General features: G+C 34.6%; 1 protein-coding gene across 1 annotated transcript; it reads right to left on the bottom strand.

Moving 5' to 3' along the window:
- Positions 1 to 743: 743 nt before the first annotated feature.
- On the bottom strand, positions 744 to 24,072 carry wdr47b (WD repeat domain 47b). The gene is made up of 14 exons (XM_079808275.1): positions 23,836 to 24,072; positions 21,962 to 22,131; positions 21,407 to 21,490; positions 21,234 to 21,318; positions 18,987 to 19,780; positions 16,810 to 16,927; positions 12,033 to 12,202; positions 10,795 to 11,022; positions 10,547 to 10,714; positions 6,716 to 6,885; positions 4,928 to 5,098; positions 4,697 to 4,828; positions 3,463 to 3,681; positions 744 to 1,651 (listed from the first exon to the last, which is right to left on the bottom strand). The coding sequence occupies exons 2-14, from the start codon at positions 22,117 to 22,119 to the stop codon at positions 1,509 to 1,511; spliced, it is 2,640 nt and encodes an 879-aa protein (XP_079664401.1). The 5' UTR covers positions 22,120 to 22,131; positions 23,836 to 24,072; the 3' UTR covers positions 744 to 1,508.
- Positions 24,073 to 24,312: the final 240 nt, after the last annotated feature.

Consider the following 24,312-nt stretch of genomic DNA (forward strand, 5'->3'; position numbering starts at 1 on the left):
TTTATCGCCCTACAATCCATCGCGCTCTTTAAGATCACTAAACTCGAGGCTTCTGGTCATTCCTAGGATATCTAAGTCCACTAAAGGAGGGAGGGCATTTTCACATTTAGCTCCTAAACTCTGGAATAGTCTTCCGGATATTGTTCGAGGTTCAGACTCGCTGTCCCAGTTTAAAACTAGATTAAAGACGCATCTCTTTAGCCAAGCATTCACATTATAAATAAGTTTTATACTACAGTTAAATCGCACCAACAGCATTAATATTCTGAACAGCAGCTATGCTAATTATTTCCCATCTGCTTTTCTGTTGTTATCTCGGGACACTAGTCCCGAGGTAACTAGTTCGTCAGCTCCAGTTTGTATCCAGCCTCTGATGGAGACTTCAGATGCCCTGACACCTGTGATGAGACGACTCGACGCCTGTGAAGAGACGACTCAACGCCAGCGTTGTTATGGCCTAAAATAATACATGATTGATTAACTTATCCTAACATTTTTCTTTAACATTCTCTTTCTAACATTTTTCAATGTACATTTATGAAATGCACTTTCTGTGAAGCTGCTTTGAAACAATGTGTATTGTGAAAAGCGCTATACAAATAAATTTGAATTGAATTTGAATTAATTTGTCTACAGAACATAATCAATCTCAGATAATTTAAAAATGAAAATGTTGCCTTTTAAAAAAATGAATAGCAAGTAGATTTGTAGAAGAATCAGTGAATCATTCATTAGGCTAAATCTCATAGTCGAAAATTGTGTTTATTTCCATGTTCAAATAAATTACCAATACATACTTTATACAACAAATGATTGAGCGAGTCCTATAATTGTCCTCTGCTTCAATAGAAAAAGGTGCTGAATGGATGTGCAAAAGTGATGCATATAAATATATGCATTAGGAAAATGACAATCCAAAATAAAAGCATTCCTAAAATGCACGAAACCGTTTCAACAACACTGAGGAGGATGATTTTCACAAAACATTTATCCTCAGTATTTACGGGCTGTTGATTTATTTACATTTATTTAAATGAAGAGATGAATATTCATGCTGCATAAACTGTGTTATGACGTTCATAGTGCAATGTGCTAAACAATGGTTTTATGCCTTGATTAGCCTATACAAAAGCTCATATTTACAAGACATTCAGTTGAATAAGTGTAACTACAGACATCATCAAGGCACAATTCAGCTCACATTTTCAGGACCGTTTCATTCACTCGAAATAGCAAAATAGGCCACAGAAGCAATGCTCCGTGTGGCATTTTTCGTGTTTGTAAGTGAAAAAACGCTGTGTTCGTTTTTTTTTCTGAATTGCAATACATTTGACAATAAAGCTGTTTCTTCCAGTAAATGTGCACTTCCAAATGTAGACATGACTAGGACTGAGAACGAACAGTCAGTTTGGAGGAAGTTACAAAGAGATACACACAAACACGCACTGACACACTTAGAACTGTCCTTCTAAATGCAGGACGATCAGTGTTTCTGTGGCGGCTGTGGATCAAGGCTGATATGCCCACAATGTGACAGTCTTATCAGCTGAAGAGGACAGGAAGGAAAGGTCTCTGGTGTGCCATCGGCACTGGATCACTTTATCACCGTGTTCAGCGACCACAGTAACCGGCAGGGTTTTGGTGAGATCGCCTGGAGAAGAGCAGGGAAAATTCAATTCCATAAAATGGCAATTTCACTTCCATAAAGTGACAAAGTACAGTGGGATTTTTAGTGCTGTCAAATGATTAATTGCCATATTAATTGTGTGTGTGTAATATATATATATATATATATATATATATATATATATATATATATATATATATATATATATATATATATATATATATATATATATATATATATATATATATATATATATATATATATATATATATATATATATATATATATATATATATATATATATATATATATATATATATATATAAATTATACACAGTACACACATATATATTATGTAAACACAAACTTTTATTTTGACATTAGGATAGATAGATAGATAGATAGATAGGAAGATAGAAGATAGAAGATAGAAGATAGAAGATAGAAGATAGAAGATAGAAGATAGAAGATAGAAGATAGAAGATAGAAGATAGAAGATAGAAGATAGAAGATAGAAGATAGAAGATAGAAGATAGAAGATAGAAGATAGAAGATAGAAGATAGATAGATAGATAGATAGATACTAGATAGATAGATACTAGATAGATAGATAGATAGATAGATAGATAGATAGATAGATAGATAGATAGATAGATAGATAGATAGATAGATAGATAGATAGATAGATAGATAGATAGATAGATAGATAGATAGATAGATAGATAGATAGATAGATAGATAGATAGATAGATAGATAGATAGATAGATAGATAGATAGATAGAAATGACATTCACAAGCCAAGCGTTTCTTCTCTTATACGACAAAGGAACAGTGGAATTTCATTTTATTAATAGTAATAACACAATTAAAAATAATAGTAACAATATTAAAATTCAACTAAAAATTTTTCTACTATATTTTTATTATTATTAATAATTATAATAATATTATTACTACTAAATCCAAAGATAATTCAGTAAAAAAATAATAGTAAAAAATATAGTAATTAATAATAATACCAGTAATAATAATAATAAAAGAATACATGGAAGAAAAAAAACCAAGTGAAATGGCATTCACAAGCCATATTACTTATGCAATATACTTATGTAAAAAACAATGTAATTTAATTGTATTAATTGTAATAATAATAATAATAATAATAAATAACAATATTAAAATTCAAAACCATTTCATTAAACAACTATAAAAAATATAATAATAAAACATTTGTATGATTAAAATATTATTATAATATAATAATAAATATTATTATTATTAATACAAAAATAACAGCCCAAGAAGCTAATTCAGTGAAAATAACTGACATTATGTATTTATTGACTTGGTTTTGAAGTTTAATATAGTAAATAATAATAATAATAATCAAAATCAATTAATTGAGAAACATGAAATGGCATTCACATCACATGCCTTCTGCAATGTGGCAAAAATACAATGGAATATAATTTATTATTATTATTATTATTATTATTAATAAACATTATTATGATTAGGATTAAACAGTGTTAAAATTCAAAGCTAATTCGGCGAAAATAACTCAAATTAGTAATTTAATGGCGTTTTTTTTTATTTAGTTAAAAATACTAGTAATAATAAAATTATACTGTTATGAAATGCTAATACTAAATATTAATGCTAATATTAAACTTATATGAAAGGTCGCTCCGAAAGCCATATTACTGTAATGTGACATTCACTGTAATTTTGAGTGAAAATATTAATTTGGTGAAAATTGATTAGATCAAGAAGTGACAGGTGGCATCACAAATGATGATGTGATGATATTTACATAATTTGTGTCACAACCTACCTTGAAGATCAGTGATCATGACTTTGTTGTCATAGGAGCCGGTGAGCAGATAGTGTGCACCAGGAGAAAAGCGCACAGAACGAACGTCGCTGGTGTGCGGGCGATACGCCTGAACGCTGCGACCGCCTCTGATGTCATAGAGCATGCAGCGACAGTCCTCCAATCCGGTGGCCATGAGCCGCCCACTGGGATCCACTGCCACTGAGGCCACAGCACTTCCTGTCACATGATACAACAATACAGATATTTGTGTTGGTTGTCACTGAAATACTGATATTGATACTAATACTATTAATTACTGAGATACTGATACTGATACTAATAATTTTGTGTTAGTTTAGTTAGCATTACTATCATCATCATTATCATATATTTTATTATGAAGACTTTTTATTGCATTGGTTGCCAATTAATTAGTTTTGAATTTTAATCTTGCATTCAATAATAATGATTATAATATAATGAATAATTAAAATTATTATTGTTCATTATTATTTTTATTTTCATATGTTGTGTTTTATGTTGTTGTTACTATTATTATTATTATTATTATAATATTGTGTTTAATATTTTTTGCATTGATTGCCACTGAATTAGTTTAGAATTTTTATATTGTATTTATTATTATTAATAATAATAATAATAATACCTATTAATACTATTATTATTAATAATAATAATAATAATATTATTAAATTAATTATTATGGTTATTTTCATATAATGCATTATGTTATTATTATTGCTGTTCTTGTTATTGGTTTTGTTGCTGTAGTTATTATTATTATTATTATTATTATTATTATTATTATTATTAGTAGTAGTAGTAGTAGTAGTAGTAGTAGTAGTAGTAGTATTATGTTGAATATTACTGATACTAATAATTACAGAAATACTAATAATTTAGCAGTAGTTTAGCATTATTATTATCATCCTCATATAATATTTTTTATTATTATGATGAGGATGATGATGATGATGATGATGATTATTATTTGCATTGGTTGTCATTTGCCACTGATTTGGCTTTGAATTTTAATATTGTTTTCATAATAATAATAATTATTATTGTTAGTAGTAGTAGTAGTAGTGGTAGTATTATTATTGTTATTTTAATATTACATGTTTTTTTGTGTTGGTTGCTGTCACCATTTTAAATATTTTGTTTAGTAATGCTATTTTTTAGTATATATTATTTAAATAAAGGCTTGTAAAGGAGCTGAGAGGAAACGCACCTGTTCCATGCACAGCCGTCCCAACCACCTTCACACAGCTGGGCACACGCAGGTCCCAAAACCTCACCGTCTTATCCTGGGAGCCGGAGGCAATCATCCACCCGCCCCATGTGTACAGAGATAGAATGTGCCCTGCGTATTGTGTAACACAATATAACATCCTGTTATGGATACTGAGGACGTAAATAAAGAGTACGGTTAGTGTGTAAGTGTGTAAGTGTGTGAGAACACCTGTGTGGCCGCTGAGTGCGTGCAGGCCCTGTCCTCTCTGGCAGTCAGTGGTGTATATGTTACAGTCTCCAGCCCCAGCGCTGATGAGGATGGCACCTCCGCTCTCAGGACCCTCCATAAACGCCAGGTCTCTGATGGTGCCGTCATGCATGCTGAACTCTAGATCCGGCCCTGCAGTCCACATGCACACACACTAACCTGTTAATATTTACACATTCCATTCCAAGAGCATTTATAAAAAATATATATATATAAAAAAGGTAACCGTTTAATATAAATTATATATATATAAATTCACAAAATAAATTAATATACTGTGAATAATACACATTTATATATGAATACATATTTTAAATATATATATATATATATGTGTGTGTGTGTGTGTGTGTGTGTGTGTGTGTGTGTGTGTGTGTGTGTGTGTGTGTGTGTGTGTGTGTGTGTGTGTGTGTGTGTGTGTGATATACTTAAAGGTGCAGTGTGTAATATTTATAAGGATCTATTGACAGAAATTGAAAAGTGGAGAAAGTGGAGTATAAAGACCTTACATAATGAACCGTTATTTTTTGATTACCTTAGAATGAGCCATTTCTATCTACATATACCCCATAAAACCACCCCTTACAGTGACGTCACCATTTTGCAGCGCACTTTTTCTACAGTAGCCCTAAATGGACAAACTGCTCTACAGAGCGCTAGTCACTCTCTGCTGTCCCGGACTACCACATCTTTGTCCTGTGTCGGCCACCGTAGCTTCTCTATGTGCTTCGAAAGGGAGGGGTGAACGGTGAGTGATTGCAATTCACAACCTCACCACTAGATGCCGCTAAAATTTACACGCTGCACCTTTAATACATTTCTATATATTCCTCATTACATTATATATTTTTTTCTATATTATTATTATTATTATACATTTTTATATATTGTACATTTGTTGTTGTCGTCAATAAGTGCAATAAATCTCTGTTGTACATTAAGTGTAATAAATAAAAGGATATAAAAGGCAAGTATGAGATAAGATATTCAATAATAATAATAATAAATTCACAATGTAAGATAAAAAGTCACAAACTTTCTAAATAAAATGTATAAATATTTATGATTTTATTTACTGTATATTAATTTAATATATTAAAATGTTTGGGTTTTTTATATTGTATTTATATAAATTTTTTAAATATAATATTTACTCAGCTAGGACGCATTAAACTAATTAAAATGACAGTAAAGACGTTTATAATGTTGCAGAGGATTTCAAATAAATGCTGTTCTTTTGAGCTTTCTATTAATCAATGAATCCTAAAAATGTCCTGAAAATGTGTGATAAAATGTAATATTTCTTATTTGATAATCATAAATGTTTCTTGAGCAGCAAATCATCATATTAGAATGATTTCTGAAGGATCATGTGACACTGAAGACTGGAGTAATGATTCTTTTAAATTGTAAAAATATTATTTCTTGTTTTTTATCAAATACATGCAGCCTTGGTGAACATAAGAGACTTTTAAAACATTAAAAAAATCTTTCGAAAACATTATCAAATCTTAACAACCCCAAACTTTTGAATGGTAGTTTATTATTGCTACAGAAATATAATCTGTTCTCACACAATAAAATACTATTGCAGCATATTTCATGTGCATTTAGTTTAGTACAAGTAGTTGTGAAATAAAGAATAATGTACAGTCAATTACTACAATTACTTTCAGTGCACTTTACGATTTCGTAGGAAAACATTGTGTAGTATTTACACTACCAAAGATGTATTTGATCTGACATTACCTGTGGCGTTGCAGGTTTCTGCGTTGAACGGAAGAACCTTGACATACTTGTCATTGGAGCCCGTGGCAAGAAGCTGCCCGCAGGGACTCCAGGCCACACAGTAAATAGAGCCTTTATGGTGTTTAATACGCTTGAAGCAGATGTCAGGCTGCTTTACTGGAGCTTCAGTGCTACACAGGAAGAACAGACAGAGGGCGTTACAATTCCTCAGGCCTGGATTGATGATGAAAGCATGTAGGGCTGCATGATATAGTGAAATTTAAATTGATATCATGATATGGCCAAGTGCGATAGTCAAATCGTGCTGGCTGTTATTTAAAGGGATAGTTCACCCAAAAATGATTATTATCCCATTATCTACTCACCCTCAAGTCATCCTAGGTGTATATGCAGGGCTCCAGAGTGCGACTAAATGGTCGCATTTTGCGACTAAAATTTGAGAGTGTGTGACTGAATTTTACATCCAATCGCACATGTGCGACCAGTAAATTTGCCTGCTGTCGGTACTGGAGAAATTAAGAAAATACACTTACTAATTATAATTGATAGACGTTATGTCTGGCAAATTCTATCTTTGCCAGCCGTTTCTATATGAGAGAGAATATTAAACCATTTGTCCGTGATGCATTTTTGCCATTCGCAATCCAGAAGAGAGAAAGCGAGCGAGCTCTCACGTGGAGCTCCAGCGAACACAACACCACAGTCAGCTTTAATGAGTGACGATGGCCAAGAACTAAACAAAAGTTTAGTCTGCTTAAACTTTAGGGATGTGCTGTGATATTAATCTAATTTTATTTTCGATTTTGGCTTCCACCAAGAATTATAAAAAGATGGTATGAGGTAAAACTATTCCTATAGCCGTGTTCAGTCGAGCGCGACATCCTTCCCTTCACAGCCTTGCGCTGTCATTTCTCCTTAAACCTAAACTAAACGTCAGATTCAATGATTGTTGTAAACTGCAGTCTCTACTGTTGCTAAACTGCGGGATGTGTTTGATAATAAAGAGCTATTAAATGCACAATAATCCGCGCAAGGGACGCTGTTTCCACCTTCAAGGCGGCTTATGTGTGTGTGCTGCGAAATGGACCGACTTGCACTTAATATTTTAGGCTTCGTGTGCGCGTCTAAACCATCAAATAAACATCAAATAGCCGGTGTCAAAATGACCGGATTGGAGAGTAGTTATTTTAACAGTTCATATCTTAAATGGGCGTAAATAGTTTGGAGAAATAGGAGAATATGATATTATTAGTTCTACTTTTGATCCATCTTAAAGGGGCAGCGTCTAATAAACCTGCTGACGATTGAGCCATTAATTCGAATTGAACAAAAGGCAAATAGAAAATATTCACATCTCTTGAATTAATAACTTTAGCTTTTATAAGCATTAATCTATCAATTTATACAGTGAAAACTATGCAGTGTTATTTTACATTTCATTACTTTATTAGATTTCTTTGTAGGTTTGTTCTTTACTGTAATATAAATGTTAGCAGACCTTCCGAATGCCAGCACACTGGTCCATTTACAAATAGATGTTTTATATTTTTGTTCAAACTTTGCGGTTTCTTTTGCTATAGATATTTTACTTTTCAGATTATAAAGCCATGTTAATTATGTTCTTAATTATGTTTTTTTTTTATATATATATATAAAAAAAAAAAAGTATAATAAAAAGAACCAGTAAGAATACTGTTAAAGTACCGGATCGATAAGCAGTATCGCTAAGAGTAGTAATACCATTAAAACCTTAACGATACCGATCCCTATTAGTAATACAGTGGAAATTAGTAGATTTGGTTAGCATGTTGATTTACGATGTGTGCGCCCCTAAAATTTCTGGTTGTGCCCCTAAAATTTTCTGTTGGGGGCCACTGTGCTCCTAGTGAAAAAAGTTAGTCTGGAGCCCTGATATGACTTTCTTCTTTCAGCCGAACACAATCTTAAAGATTAAGTTATATTAAAAATATCCTGGCTCTTCCAAACTTTATAATGGGAGTGAATGGTATCTTAGATTTAGAAGTCCAAAAAGCACATCTATCCATCATAAAAGAAACCCCTCTAGGGTGTTTATAAAGGCCTTCTGTAGCAAAGCGTTGCGTTTTTGTCGAGTTCCAGCGGAAGATTGACCTCTGACCCGACTCATGACGTAGGATGTTGGAGTAGCGTAAGCTTAGGTGAGAGTAGATGCCTCTCACGGTTCAAACAAATAGGACTGGGCAACAAACTCAAGCTGCTCTTCACTTACATCCAAATCCTCTGAAATTTCGCTTAAAAAAAATTCTCTTTTAGGCCCCATTTACACTGCATGGTTCAAGTGACCCAATTCCGATTTTTCCCTCTCATGTGGCACAGATCGGATATGACATGTGAACGTGCAAGCAGGAAAAAAACGCATGAATTCCGATATCCTCCGATCGGATTCAGGCATCACTCATATGTGGTAATAAATCCGATATGACTCGGATACGTGCATTTGCGTCTGCCATGTAAGCGGTCAAATCGGATATTCCCCAGTAAATGCGAGTCGTACGTCATTGAAAAAGGGACGGAGGCGAATTCCGTCAACTCAGGTGTATACGAATTGCGATCAAGGATTCAACTCTTTTTTCTCCGCCTTATGAGAGCAATGTTTTGCTGACCTTTAAAGATTGAATCAAACATTGAATAATCATCTCATCTGCATCCATCGCATATTGTGCCGTTTTACTTCCTTTTCCGGTCAGAACTTCTTGGGCTGTTTCGCCAGTGTATAGTGTAAATGCAAATATCGGATACGGGTCGCTTTTAGAAGATGATGCAAGCTGGTCATAAAAAAAAAATCGGATATAGTCACTAAATCGGAATTGTGCATCAAGACCAAGTGTAAAATCATCAAGTGTAAAAGCGGCCTTCGACTAATATGTGACCGTGTTTTGTTTTTTGCACTATCCTCTGCACTTCCACATTCGTCAATGTGTCATGCATCGGGTCAGATATCACTCTTCCGGCCGCACGGCTGTTGCCGGAAGTCAGTAATTATAGTTTATAAAGTTATAAATATGGATATTTTTCTTACAAAAACACATCACTTCACTTCAAAAGGCCTTTATTAACCCCCTGGTGTCGTATGGATTGCTTTTATGATGGATGCACTTTTTTGGGGCTTCAAAATCTCCCATTATAAAGCTTGGAAGAGCCAAGATATTTTCTAACATAACTCTGATTGCATTTGTCTGAAAGAAGAAAGTCATGTACACCTATGATGGCTTGATTGTGAGTAAATTATGGGATTGTTTTCATTTTTGGGTGACATGGAAGGTGGGGTGTGTGGGGGGGGGTAATGGTTAAATCGCCTCCAACAGAAATTAGAAAACGCGTTTGAGGGGGCACTGCGGTACAATCGAAAAGGGCTTAGTTAGTAGTGTGTTGAACCTCAGTTTATGGTAAGGGGCATGACATTTCCCAAACACACTCAAAGCTGTTAACCTATCACAGCACAATGGTCCAGCCGACCAATCAGAGCACATTACGCTTTTCAGAAGGAGGGGCTTCATAGAGACAGGAACGAAACAGAGCAATACTGACAGACTGGGACAAGAGGTGCTGCAACAATGTCAAATATGTGAAAAAAGGTTGTTTTTTTTTTACCTTAAAGCATGAAAACATGTTCTAGTAGACCAGGGCGGAAAATCAAGACTTAATATGGCCTCTTTAAAACGGTTCACTTTATGGTTTGGTTTCTGCCAAGCAGAATTCTGAATTTTTCATATTGCAATGTATTATCAGATGCATGTCAGTTTTTTCCAATATCATGCAGCCCTAAAAGAGTGTTAAATACTGAGGACATACATGTTTTTGAGGGACTGTGGGTAAGTGCAGACACGCAGTGCTTTGGAGTTGGAGCCGATTGCATAGAGAGTCCCAGACGGGTGGAAGGCGACCGCACGCACAGCCTGAGTGTCCTCCAGCGTCTCTACTGCAATGAATGGGGATTTGGGTTTCTCATCCTGAAACACACTGTCATGATACATCAGCATTAAAACAAGCTCATAAAGCAGAGTTATATCAGCTTGGTAGAGTTGAAAGCTTTGAGAAACCTCTGGTTGACCAGCACTGGGGACTCATCCAGAGACGGCACCCCCCGGCCTCCTCCTTTCTGAGGGGTGCTGCTGATCACCACCGTCTTGTTCAGGCCGGAGCCGCTCTCTGGGGTCTGTTTACCAGCTCCGCTCGCTGCCGTACCGTTACACTGCTGGGCCAAAGCCTGGACGTCTTCTCCCAGATCTTCCATACCCACATTCAGTTCCTCCAGTTTCTGAATGGACCTACACAAATGATCAAGACAACAATAGCTGATGGTGATATCAAGAGAGCAGGGTGGCGATTGTTGATATTTATATAATTTAATAACAGAAAAGCAACTGTGAAAACTGAGATTCACAATTTTAATAAAGTGAAAAAATGTGTAATTATTTATTTAATTTATTTATAAAATATAATTGAATAAAATATTTAATAATTTAATCAAAAATATATATATACATTTTTACAACATAAATAAATTTAATAAATTGCAAAATATACATCATTTTGAAAGAAAAAAAAATGATCACCAAAGAATTCTGAAAAGAAAAATATATGATTTTATAATAATATAAATAAATATTATGATTTTATGATTTCATAAACAATAAAAAAAAGATGGTAATCTGGTAATATTTGGAGATTATATATATATATATATATATCTCCAAATTGACAAATATGACCAGATTAGATAGATGACAGACAGACAGACAGACAGATAATTTGATTTCTCCAATATAGATTTAGAAGTCTATCACTAGGAATATGACTAATAATAATAATAATAATAATAATAATAATAATAATATAGGCTTATATAATTAATTATAATATAATATAATTAATATAATATAATATAATATAATATAATATAATATAATATAATATAATATAATTAATAATATAATTAATGATATAATATAATATAATATAATATAATATAATATAATTAATATAATATAATATAATATAATATAATATAATATAATATAATATAATATAATATAATATAATATAATATAATATAATATAATATAATATAATATAATATAATAAAGCCCAAGCTATTTATATTATCCCTGCCTGAAAGTAATGGCACATCAATACAATAAGTGAAACAAATGAGATTCTGTAGCAAATTCATCTTCTTGACCAATAGAAGCCACATAATCAATCAACAACACTGCAGTTCCAGCACATCTCAATGCCTATGGGCCACATTAGAGGTACACAGGCACCTGGATCTGACCTGTTGAGGAACTTCTGTGTGAGATTGTGCTGTGCTGTGTCTGTGGGCTGGTCTGGAGGATGAACTCCACCTTCCAGCAGCATCTGATGGTACAGCTGCCTCTGCTGCTGCTTCTGCTCAAGATGCTGCTGCACTCGCAGCCGCTGACGCTGGAACTCCTGCAGCTGCTCCTACACAGACAATACACAGGGCTAGTTCACCAAAAATGCTAATTCTGCCAAGGTGTGTTCACACTTGGCATGTTCGTTTCAATTAAAACAAACTCTGGTGCAATTGCTCTGTGGAATAAGTGTGAACGTTGCCATCCAAACCCTGATGCGCACCAAACCGAGACCCCTGAAAAGATGGGAACCAAAAACAGGAACATGAGACCCTAAATAGGACAGAATGCTCAAGCATTCATGTTTTTTCTCATAGTTGCGACGTTGCCCATCACAGTTCGGTACAGGCATCAGAACAGGCACCGCGTTTTGTTAAATCTTCGTTTGTGTGTGACGGAGCAATTCCTGCTGCTGTTTTGACTCCTTTACACATTTTATAAGCTCTTCACGAGTTCTCAGATGGTCAAAATACCATCATATGCAGACTACACATTTAGCCCAGAACACAGCATTGTTTTGGATGTTTAGTAGTTTCCGTCTCGAAATATAGGCTATGTCATAAAAGTCGACCAATCAGTGTGTGAACATACCCTATGCCTTTAGGTTCGGTGTTAAAAATGCCATTGTGCCAAGCGGATATCAAATATGCATATCAAATATGGTAAACAGAAGCTTTACTTGCTTGATGCACAAGAAAAAACTTCATTGGTTCATGGTTTGATTGCCATATTTGAGTGCTCTGTGTATACATCCGCTGATCAATGTTTATACGTTTATAAAAGCCTGAATTAAATCTGTTCATCATATAAAGCGATCGTGGATTAAACTGCTTGATTCATATGGACTTATTTTACGATTTCGTCAGAGTTTTGGGTGAATGTACTCAAACCTCTCAGATTTCAATAAAAATATCTTAATTTGTGCTGAATGAAATATGTATATATATGAATGAAAGTCTCATGGGTTTGGAATGACATGAGGGCAATTAATTAATGACAGAATTTTCTTTTTTGGGTGAACTGACCAGGGCCTAATTTTAAAGGGGTGATGAATTGAGAAATCAACTTTACCTAGAGCCTTTGATATATAAAAGGTCATGGTAATATAAGAATATCCTGTAAGTTTCAGAGCTGAAAACTTCCTTGTTAGTCAAAGAAAAGCTTTTATTGACACCAGGCCCAGCAAACGATCGATTTCAGAATATGTTCCAGAATTTAGCCCCGCCCACCGATTCCTGCATGTACATAACTAGGCCTGTTATGTACATGCGCGAATCGGTGGGCGGGGCTAAATCATCGAGCTACAAAGCAATAAACATGCCGTTGAGGATTACAAAATATTGTGCAGTGACTAGGGATGGGCGATATTTTATCGTTTGCGATATACCGGTAAAAATTATCCCCACGATAAGAATTTGTCTTCCCGCGATAATAACGATAAAGCCTAGTTGATGGCGCGACCCATCCGCACCGTGCCGCCGCTGGCCGTTATTACTTTATGATGGCCGCAGTGGCTGCATTTGTCAATTTGTATAGCTGAACAGGAGAGGTATTTTCACTCGCTGAGCACTCGGACTGAGCGCTTAAGAGATTCGCTCTGTCTCAATCGATCGGTAAAGCACACTATTTGAGTTCATCTCAATGAATGCGCAGTGCATTTGACGCACATTAAACACTAGTGTGAGGCGCGCGACTGAGAGTGCTCAGTGTTTCACACACACTCAAAGAGAGAGGGAGAGAGTCTTATACCACACATAATTGACGTGCTACATGTAAACAATATCCTTTGTTGTATTTTCCTGTAAAATAATGGCGTTTATTTGGAATTATTCAGTCTTTCATGAACAGGAAGAAACGAATGCACAAACGGGAATCTCATTGGCTGGCGTGCACCTATTACTGTGTTTTGATTTCAACAAATCAGTTTGAATGAGCGCTGACAACGTGATTAATATTCATGAACCCAGAAGCTCATTATTCCTTAGTGCAGTTTATTTGTATTAGTAGAAGAATTTGTGGTATTATTATCTTAACTCAAATTACTGAAGTTCTATCATTAAATCATTATTTTAAACTTTTTTGTAATCTGAAGAAATTTTTGGGATAATTACTTTTACTGTCTCTGCTATTTTTACCACTGTTTGCACCATGTATGAATAAATACAGAATCGGTTTACATGTAAAACTTGTCATTGATTTCAAAATTATTATTGTTTGTATTGTGTGATGTTTTTAGCACAGTTGCACTATTTAAACATTACCTGCACTTTTACAGAAGACAATTATATCTGCAACTTTTCCATTTCTGAATATATATATCGCAATAAATACTAGAAAATATCGGGATACATTTTTAAATCCATATCGCCCATCCCTAGCAGTGACTGGGTTCAACTGTAATGCAACATGTAAGTAGTGTTCATTCTAATGCCTGATCTGAAATGTGATGATTCATGTAGTCAGATGTTCTTTGTCTGGGTGTCAGTAAATCAGACCAGTGACTAAACATCAACTTACGTTGTTTCTCTTAGTAGGATGAAAATAATCTGTTATTTAACGGTGATTACATTCTATAAAGAAAGCGATCAAAGAAAGTTACAATTTAAAATGGAAAGACATTAGCCAATCACAGCAGTCGGTGTTTACACTGAAGTCTCACAGTGGACATGCCCCTTAAAATGGAGGCAGAAGGCTAAAATCAGGGTAGGAAAAATGCCTTTTATTTATAAATTATGAAAATTTTTGATGTAAAAAGCATTCTAACATTATAAGTGCAACCCAGGAAACATCATAAAAAAATTTTTTTTTAAACGCAGTTCATGACCCCTTTAACACTCGCCTAGCGCCAAATGCGAGTGTTAGCAAGTATATGAAACGTGAATTGCCAGTTGGGCAGTAACAAATTTCTGAATCCTAACAATGCAATGTTGTGAGAACATGAACACAACCATGAACAAAACTCTGGAGAGTTAACGGGCAAGTACTACATCGCCACGAAAGTGAATATTTGAATATTTGAATATTTAAGCGCAAGAAGTCGCGAATGAAGATACGAATACCGAGTTGAGTTCTCTTTCAAGTCTTGCGCTTAAACCAACAAATTCTAACACTAAAAAAAATTGTCAGTTATGTTAAAAGTGAATGTAAACAGTTGAAAAAGAAAACGCGTGTTTACAGTATCAGTATATTGGATCAGTGCATAAGCTCAATAGCTCAGTATATTGGACAAGTGACAGCAGCCTAATAAACCCTGCTGCTGTCTGTTTTAATGTTAATCAAACAACCAAGGATAAAGAGAAAATCATTCACTGCTCTTGTCTGAACAACTTTTGTTCCTTTAATAAGGATTTGTTTAATTTATGTAGTGAAGACTATGTTGTGATTATTTTACATTTGATTACCTTATTAAATTTCTGTACCTATAAACTTACCAAAAAAGCACTGTTTATTTCATTTGTGTCTTTGTTTTATTGTATTTCTTTGTGCTATTGCTTGTAATTTGATTATTTGTTAGTGCTGTTCATTGAATCGAGTAAATGTTTTGACATTTGGGTATAAAGTCTTTTAATTCTACAATATATGGTGTAAAAACGTCTGAGTGTTGCCCTCTTAAGGTTGAACGGTGGCTACTGCAGGCTATTGGACCTTTTTTGCCATTGTGACGCATGTTGGCTCTTCCAACGGCTCACTACCCACGCCCCTGGCACAATCTCACCACTCCCTAAGAATTTTTTTCCCGCATTGATCCCATGAGAACGGCTTCACTCCAGTATGAACTCTCATGTTACATGAAGTAGAAACATTATGAATTAAACTTACTTGACACTTGCTATTACCATTCTAATGAAGAAAATACGGTTAAATAATGCAGTTGTCAGTACACGTCAGGCTTTTCTTGCGATATTTTTGTCGCCTGTCATGTGTACAGATAGTTTTCATGCAGGAGACGCGCTTTCAATGCCTGACACGCAAGTGGTTTCCGTGGTAACGAATAACAATACCGTAACGTGCTGGCGTATATAGTCTAACTTTTATTTGAGGAAATTTGTTCATAATTAGGTTTGAACTTATTGGTCCTGCGCTGCCTATTGATTGAGTTCATTTGAAAAAAATACATCGCATGTATCTGATCCATTTTTACTGGAATTCAGTATAAGGATTTGACTGTTCATAGATTAGGTCAATGATCCCATTCTTCGCTAGCATCGTCGACACCAGGAGTAAAGACCGCAGTTTGAGCCAGCGCCTCGAATTGATAAGGCTCTGGCCATGTGTCCACAGACGATTCACCCTCCTCCACTTCAGGTGAAGGTGGGGGAGAAAAGTCCTCTACTTCAAATGGCCCCTCTGTTGCAAAGCTACTGGCGTCACTCCAGTCACTCTCCATCTTTGCGAGTCTGACAGCTGTCGATCAATCCATCACTGCGGGTCTCAGGTGCACGCCCCCCGCTCAGCCCCCCCGCCCTCGGTTCGTCCTCTCTGTCTCCGCTGGGCTCTGCCCACTTTACCAGCATTTTTCAAATATTACCAGTGGGTGGAGTTAGGCTCTGACCAGGGGTTGAGTTACCATTTAAGTCACTGGCCAATTGTAGGTGTGGCAAAATGTTAGTTTTAGGCCCTGAATCTGGGCATATAATGTAATTATGCTGCTGGTTTAAAAGGAAATGAATACATTACCTCTGGTATTTCACCTGAACCCATGGCTCCACCATCCCTTCCAGGAGTCAGTGGAGAACGCAGTGAGTTTGTTTCTCTGGAGCCATTGATCCTCTCGGCTTGTGCTTGTGCTTGTGCTCTGGAGGAACAGGATAATGCCAGTCAACATCTTAATATCCATGTATGCACACATTTTAAATTCAAGCTCATAATTAAATTAAAATTGATAATTAATTTTATGCTATGACCAATCACAATATTAAAATTATACACCGTTCTCTCGAAACACATTGAAAATAAAACACTAAAAACTAAAACCATTTGAAACACTACAAATTAATTTAGGCATCACACCATTATAATGTACAGTATGAAAAATGTATTTTCATTGACAGATTTCATTTAATAATAGTGTGTTATTAGTATTTTAAAAGATGATCTTTAAAGTAGCATTAGATGATGGCAAATAATCCAAATGTAAAAATGGAGGAAATAAGCATGAACAAATAAATATATAATATAAAATGTTTGAGATCTGTAATATGTTTTATTTATTTAGTCTCTTATGTTCACCAAGACTACATTTATTTGATAAAAAAATATAACAAAAACTGTAATATTGTTAGATATTATTACTATTTAAAATAGCTGTTTTCTATTTGAATTTATATTAAAATATAATTTATTTCTGTGATGGAAAAGCTGAATTTTCAGCATAATTACTCCAGCCTTCAGTGTCACATGATCCTTCAGAAATCATTATAATATGCTGATTTGCTGCTCAAGAAACATTTATGATTATTATCAATGTTGAAAACAGCTGTGCTGTTTAATATTTTTGTGGAATCTGTAATAGTTTTTTTCTCAGATAGTTCAATAGAACAACATTTATTTGAAATAGAAATCTTTTGATCACTTTTGATCAATTTAATTCTTCCTTGCTGAATAAAAGTATTAATTATCTCTTTTCTCAATCTTTCTGACCCCAAACGTTTGAACAGTACTGTAGATTAATTACAAAATCAATATTAATATATTTTGCTAAACACTGTGACACTATGGTTTCTTATCTAGTATAGGCCTACAACAAATTTCTCTTAAAAGGTGCACTATGTAACTTTTCCGTCCGCTAGAGGTCACATATTCAAAACAAAAGGCGTAGCTTGATGACGCCAAGTTTGAGCGAAGAATCTTGGGACACGTGGTCTTCACCTCACAGCCGGTGGAAAAGAATCGGGATAGGACTCGGCAGAAATCATGTTCATGAATGCGATTATTAACGTTACTGTAGTATGAAGCAGAGCAGGTCCGAATGTTGTGGGAGCTGAGCAAGGCCGCTGGAGCGATTGTTAATAAGATGAACGCAACACACGCCTCGCGAGCAACGGGACTTTTATTATGCCACAGTAGCCGCCGCCATATCCGCTTTTCCGGTCATGAGTATGAGTAACGCAGCTCTGTTTATTATAGTAGATACATTTGAGTGTGTTGTAAATTATGTTATGACGTTACTCGGCGGCTGCTATGACATTTGTTGCACACTGCAGTGAGAGTAAAGCATTTCTGCAAAATAAAACCGGAAACCGAGGGTAATGAAGATATGACGCAATTGACAGGCGACTCCCTCACATGTCCCGGTTCCTTGGTTAAAATAGAAATTTTGTCACGATTTACAAATAGTTAGAAACATTTGTGATATTGTAAGTACTCAACTGAACAAAATATATAACACTGGCCTAGTGGTTTTTGGATATTTTACTGCAAAAATGTTACATAGTGCACCTTTAAGTATATTGACTGACATAGAAGTTTGTTTTGGACTTAACTAGTAAAGCTTCCCAGGTCTATTTCCGTGGGTTTAACCGGATTAGTGTTAAGCTCTAATACCATATGTTGAATTTCACCACTCACAGTAATGCCTGACTAGAGTATCCACACTGCCTACACATAGTATCCACACATCTAGATTTTGATCATTTATACTTTTGTTTTTGTCCATACAATGAAAGTCAATGGGGTCCAAAGTAGTCCAACAATGGACCCCATTGACTTTCATTGTGTAGATATAATAAGACGATTAAATCTTCTTGTGTGTTCTACAGAAAGTCATACAGGTTTGGAATGACATGAGGGCGAATCTAAGTCCAGAAGTGCCATTTTTGCATGAACTATCTCTTTCGGTGAGAACACAAGCCCACCTGTCTGGCGATTCACTGAAGATGTTGTACGTTGTCTCCAGTGCGTTTTTGCTTCCATTTCCCCCTGAAGGATACCCAAAGTTGGCGAAAGACTGTGACATGGCCGCTGCTTTTCCATCGCCTTCAGTGCTTTTCTTTTCCCTTCCCACCAAACCGTGCGACAGACCGTCCAGGACAGGATTGAGAGAGCGCGACATGTAAGTATCCGCCGATTGGGGTCGGCGTAGTGGCGATGCCGGGCAGGGCGAGAGTTTAGTGAGCAGAGGTGTGAGAAGGTCCGCGTGACCCGTCCGGGCCGGTTTGATGAGCCGGTCCACGTGGATGCTGAGGGTCTTCTGCTCAAACGCGCAAGCGAAGACCGATGGAGAGAGGTTTTGCAGCCAGGAAAGCAAACTCAAGTCCAGTTCCTCGCAACCGTTCCCGCACAGAACGTCGACAGCTAGGAGAACTTCCTCCTCGCTGATCTCCTCTCCAGTCGCTTTGCTCTGGCAGAATTCAACGCAACATTCGTACAGTATTCCTTTGATGAGGAGCTGGAACAGACGGTCTCCGCTGGCTTTGAATCCGACTTCGCTCAGTTTGCGGTCAGCAGGGATGAATTCGGCCACCATGGAGCAGGCTTCCTCGAAGCAGTGGACGCGGGCCGTACTGGGGTTCCAGTCCTTGAATTCGGCATGGTTTGTGAGGCGCGGGAGAGTGAGGAGCAGACAGAGTTTGCTGTAGTCTTCTTTGGTCGGGCAGAACTCTTCCAGGGAATGAAGGGACTTTACTGCATCCTGCATAGTCATCTCCAACTGGAGGTGGGAAAGAGAGAGGTCATCATGAGATGCTTCCTGAATAGAACCTTCTTTTGGGCACAATATTATTTTATAATAAAATTATATTTAATTGTACATGGTACAAATAATAATAATAAACACTGAAAAATTATTCTATTTTGCATAAAAGACAAGCATAATTTGCTTTTCTATTAATCTACAAGAATAAAATGCTACCTTAAATTTACAAATAATAGTAAATCCAATTAAACTCCATCCATTGTGCATAAAAGACATATATATATAAAATGTATGTATCAATATTACAGACTAATTTCATGGTACTACTAATACTACCACCAAAATAATAATATAAACAATTAAAATTCTTACATTTTGCATAAAAGACAAGCATTATTTATTTATGTTAAAGGCTATTTTTATAGTACCAATAATAATAACACTAACAGGACTATCAAACGATTTATTGTATCCAAAATAAAAGTTTGTGTTTACATAATATTTATTTATATTGTATATAAAATAAATATTTTACATATAAATATAACACATTTTTCTTAAATATATACATGCATGTGTGTGTATTTATATAATAATTATTATGTTTATATTTTTACACACACACACACATATATATTATGTAAACACAAACCTTTATTTTGGATGTGATTAATCGCGATTAATCGTTTGACAGCACTAATAATAATAAACAAATAAAATTATTCCATTTTGCACAAAAGACAAGCACTATTTATTTATTTTAAAGGTGATTATCATGGTACCAATAATAATAATGATAATTATTAATAATAATGATGAATAAATGACTAAATTCACTAATAAATTAATTAAATAATGCTTGTCTTTTATGCAAAACAGGGTTTAATTGTATATTATTATTATTCATGGTACAAAAAATGACTATAATAATAATAATATACAATAAACTTCTGTATAATTTTGAATAAAAGTTGAGCATTGTTTATTTATCAATATTAAAGGCTATTTACATGGGACACATTATTATTATTATTATTACTGATGCAAAATGGAATACGTTTACTTTTATATAATAATAATAATAATAATTGTTCATGTTAGTTCACAGTGCATTAACTAATGTTAGCAAGATTTGAATAATGCACTAGTACATGTTGAAATGAACATTAACAAAGATAAATAAATGCTTTATAAGTGCAGTTCATTATTAGTTCATGTTAACTAATGCAGTTAACTAATGTTAACAAATGAACCTTATTGTAAAGTGTTTCCAACAAAATCATTATTTGTATTGAAGGCTATTTCTAGCAACAACAAAAATATTATTATTAGTAGTAGTAGCAGTAGTAGTAGTAGTATTAATACAATATAGAATTAAACATCTTCCATTTTACACAAAAGACAAGCAAAGTGGATCTTTTTTTTAGAACAACAGTATGGCATTTTGTCCACACACATAAAGACTCACATTCTCAGGGTCATCTGACGCAGATATGGCATTGTTTACGCACAGAGCTTCCAGAAATTTCTGTTTTAGGATGATATATCGAAACCTAAAAGAATAAAAACAAATCCCAAACACTGAAACAAGCAACACATGCTCGGGGTGTCGGCAAAAGATTCCAAACCGGCGTCGCTCACCTCTTCCTGTCAAATTTATCCAGGCCCTCCAAAGGCTGAATGAACTGCAAAACTTCCTCCCATTGCCCGTCTAAAACAAGTTGCCTTAGTAAATATAGAAAAAGGTGACCCAGTTAAAGAAGTGACGTTAAAGGAGTGATACCACAGCAAAAAAATGCAACGCAATACTTCAGCAACTGAAAAAGACACTGTTTTGCTAATTCCACACTTCATTAAGCAGCACAACCATTTCTTAATGATGACACAGTGTTTTCTTAATAGACTGGAGGGAATGGCTGCTAAAATGACTGGGTAGGTAGAAATTTAACAACAAAAAACTAGATTTTTTGTAATAATTTTTTTTTTTTTTTTTACAATAAATAATTTATATAACAATATAACTTTTTTTTTAAGTATTTGTTATAAGAATATATTTGTTGATCATTAATTTGTCTCAGAGATACCTATAAATGCCTTACTGATTCCATACTTTTGAACAGTAGTGTATTAGATCACTAAGCATTCATTTGTTGTTTAGGTTTTCAAATACTCTGGATGTGCCAGCTTACTACCCACCTCAGGAAGAGCATATCATCTGAATAGAGTCCATTAATGATGCCGCTCTCCTTTTCCAGCGCCAGCATACTGATGTGCAGCTTTCTGGAGTTCAGAAAGTCCAGGATCAGCTTGATTATCTCTGCTTCTTTAATGTTTATAATCTCCTCTGCAGTCATGGTGTCAGATTCCTGAAGGGACAGAGGGAGAAGGTTATCTGTGAGTAAGGACAGTGTGTGTGTGTGTGTGTGTGTGTGTGTGTGTGTGTGTGTGTGTGTGTGTGTGTGTGTGTGTGTGTGTGTGTGTGTGTGTGTGTGTGTGTGTGTGTGTGTGTGTGTGTGTGTGTGTGTGTGTGTGTGTGTGTGTGTGTGTGTGTGTGTGTGTGTGTGTGTGTGTGTGTTTCTTTGACCAACTATCCCTACAAGGATAGTAAATCCTCTACAGCGTGGGACCAGACAACAGCCCCCACAAAAATGTCCAAAATTCTAACAAACAAATTAATAAAAAATAAAACTTTCTGTGGTGGTTAGGTTTAAGGGAAAGAATATATCATTAGCTAAAAATATACAGCCAAAATAAAAAATAAATAAAAAATATAAATACATTTTGAAATAAATACAATTATGTGGTGGTTAGAAGTAATATATCATTAGCTCAGAAAATAAATAAATAAATAAATAAAATAAATTAATAATAATTATTTATATATATATATATATATATATATATATATATATATATATATATATATATATATATATATATATATATATATATATATATATATATATATATATATATATATATAATATATATAATATAATTAATACATAAATAAACTTCTGATTTATCTCAGAATATACAGACAAAATACATAAATAAAATAATAATAAATAAATACGATTCTGTGGTGGTTTGGTGGAAGTGAAAGAATATATCATTAGCTCAGAATATATAGACAAAATTATTATAAATAAATACATTTATAAATAAATAAATACAATTCTGTGGTTAGGTTTAAGTGAAAGAATATATCATTAGCTCAGAAAATACAGACCACATAAACAAATAAATAAATGCCAGGATTAGGTTTCAATATCAAAATATTAAACCAATAAAATAATAAAATAATATAATAAATTAAAAAGGTGATATTTGGGTTTGAGGGATAGAAAACATAATTATCTCATTATATTAAAAATAATAATAATAAATGATTACATTTAATAAATACATTTATTTTAATATTACAAAAAAATACAGTGAGGGTTAGGTTTAAGGAAGCATCATTATTTCTAAAAAAAATGCATTTAAGCTAAATAAATGTAGGTTTATGGAATAAAAAAGGCTAAGATTGGCTCATTATATTACTAAATAAATAAAAAATAAAAAAGAGTTTACAGTTAGTCTGCAGTGATTATGATCAACTAGGCTATACACGGTAATAAACATAGAAGTCTATGGTATTGGTATGTCTCCCTATGCTAAATTATTCCGTAAATAAAGCATATATTAGGCCTACATACATAAATCCATCAGTTAAATAAACCATGTGAACCAGAGAAAATTAAAGTCTGGATTTATTATACATGCAAATAGTTGCATGCAGGTTGCCTACTGCGACAACTTGTGCCATATGCAGTACTGTCAGCAAAGAGAAGCTTGCATGTGGATGTGTTTGCACTAGTGCAATGGAGACAGTATTGATCTCACCTTTTTATTCACTGACCCATTTAATTGAATGCAACCTCGAATCTGTCATTTTCGCTAACATTTACATATATAAACAGTATGCATGCCCTGTCTGGCCCCCAATGCAACGCAGTGAAGCTTTAACTCTCTGCGTGCTTGCAAGACACCGCTAAAACATCCGTGCAGCATTCCCAAAATCTTACCTAATTTCAAGCCTCGTACAAACCCGAATTGTTTAGTCAAGTCTTCTCCTGCACGTTCCTTCCACCGCGGATAAGCCGTCGCCCGAGCGTGAGGTGCGTTTATCCCGACAATGGCTCGGATGTCCCCACCCACCTTCCGCCTGTCTCACTCTCCATCAGCAGCAGCGCCGGTTACCGGCGGAGAGACGCGCTGCTCCGGTCACACCCGCGGAACGCTTCATTGCTCTTCACTTGTCCGTTTAGGTGAATTGTGAGTTTGGGAATCGTAATTATGACATGATGCGGATATTCAAATGCAAATACAATGGACAAAAACATAAATATTTAACATGAAATTGTGACACCCAATAAATAGCATTGTTTAATGTTATTTTTAATATAAATAGCCAACATTTAATTTTTAATATTTATTGCTAGAAAGCAGACACGCCTGTTTGTGTTATAGCCTATATGAACACCTGATGGCACTATGCCATC

Source organism: Gobio gobio (assembly GCF_949357685.1).
Source record: "Gobio gobio genome assembly, chromosome: 24".
Lineage (NCBI taxonomy): Eukaryota > Metazoa > Chordata > Actinopteri > Cypriniformes > Gobionidae > Gobio > Gobio gobio.

Coding starts and splice junctions, on each gene's coding strand:
- wdr47b (XM_079808275.1), bottom strand. CDS start 22,119: ATGACTGCAGAGGAGATTATAAACATTAAAGAAGCAGAGATAATCAAG. Junction 21,491..21,961: donor GATGATATGCTCTTCCTGAG/GTGGGTAGTAAG, acceptor ATATTTACTAAG/GCAACTTGTTTTAGACGGGC. Junction 1,652..3,462: donor CATGATCACTGATCTTCAAG/GTAGGTTGTGAC, acceptor GCTCTTCTCCAG/GCGATCTCACCAAAACCCTG.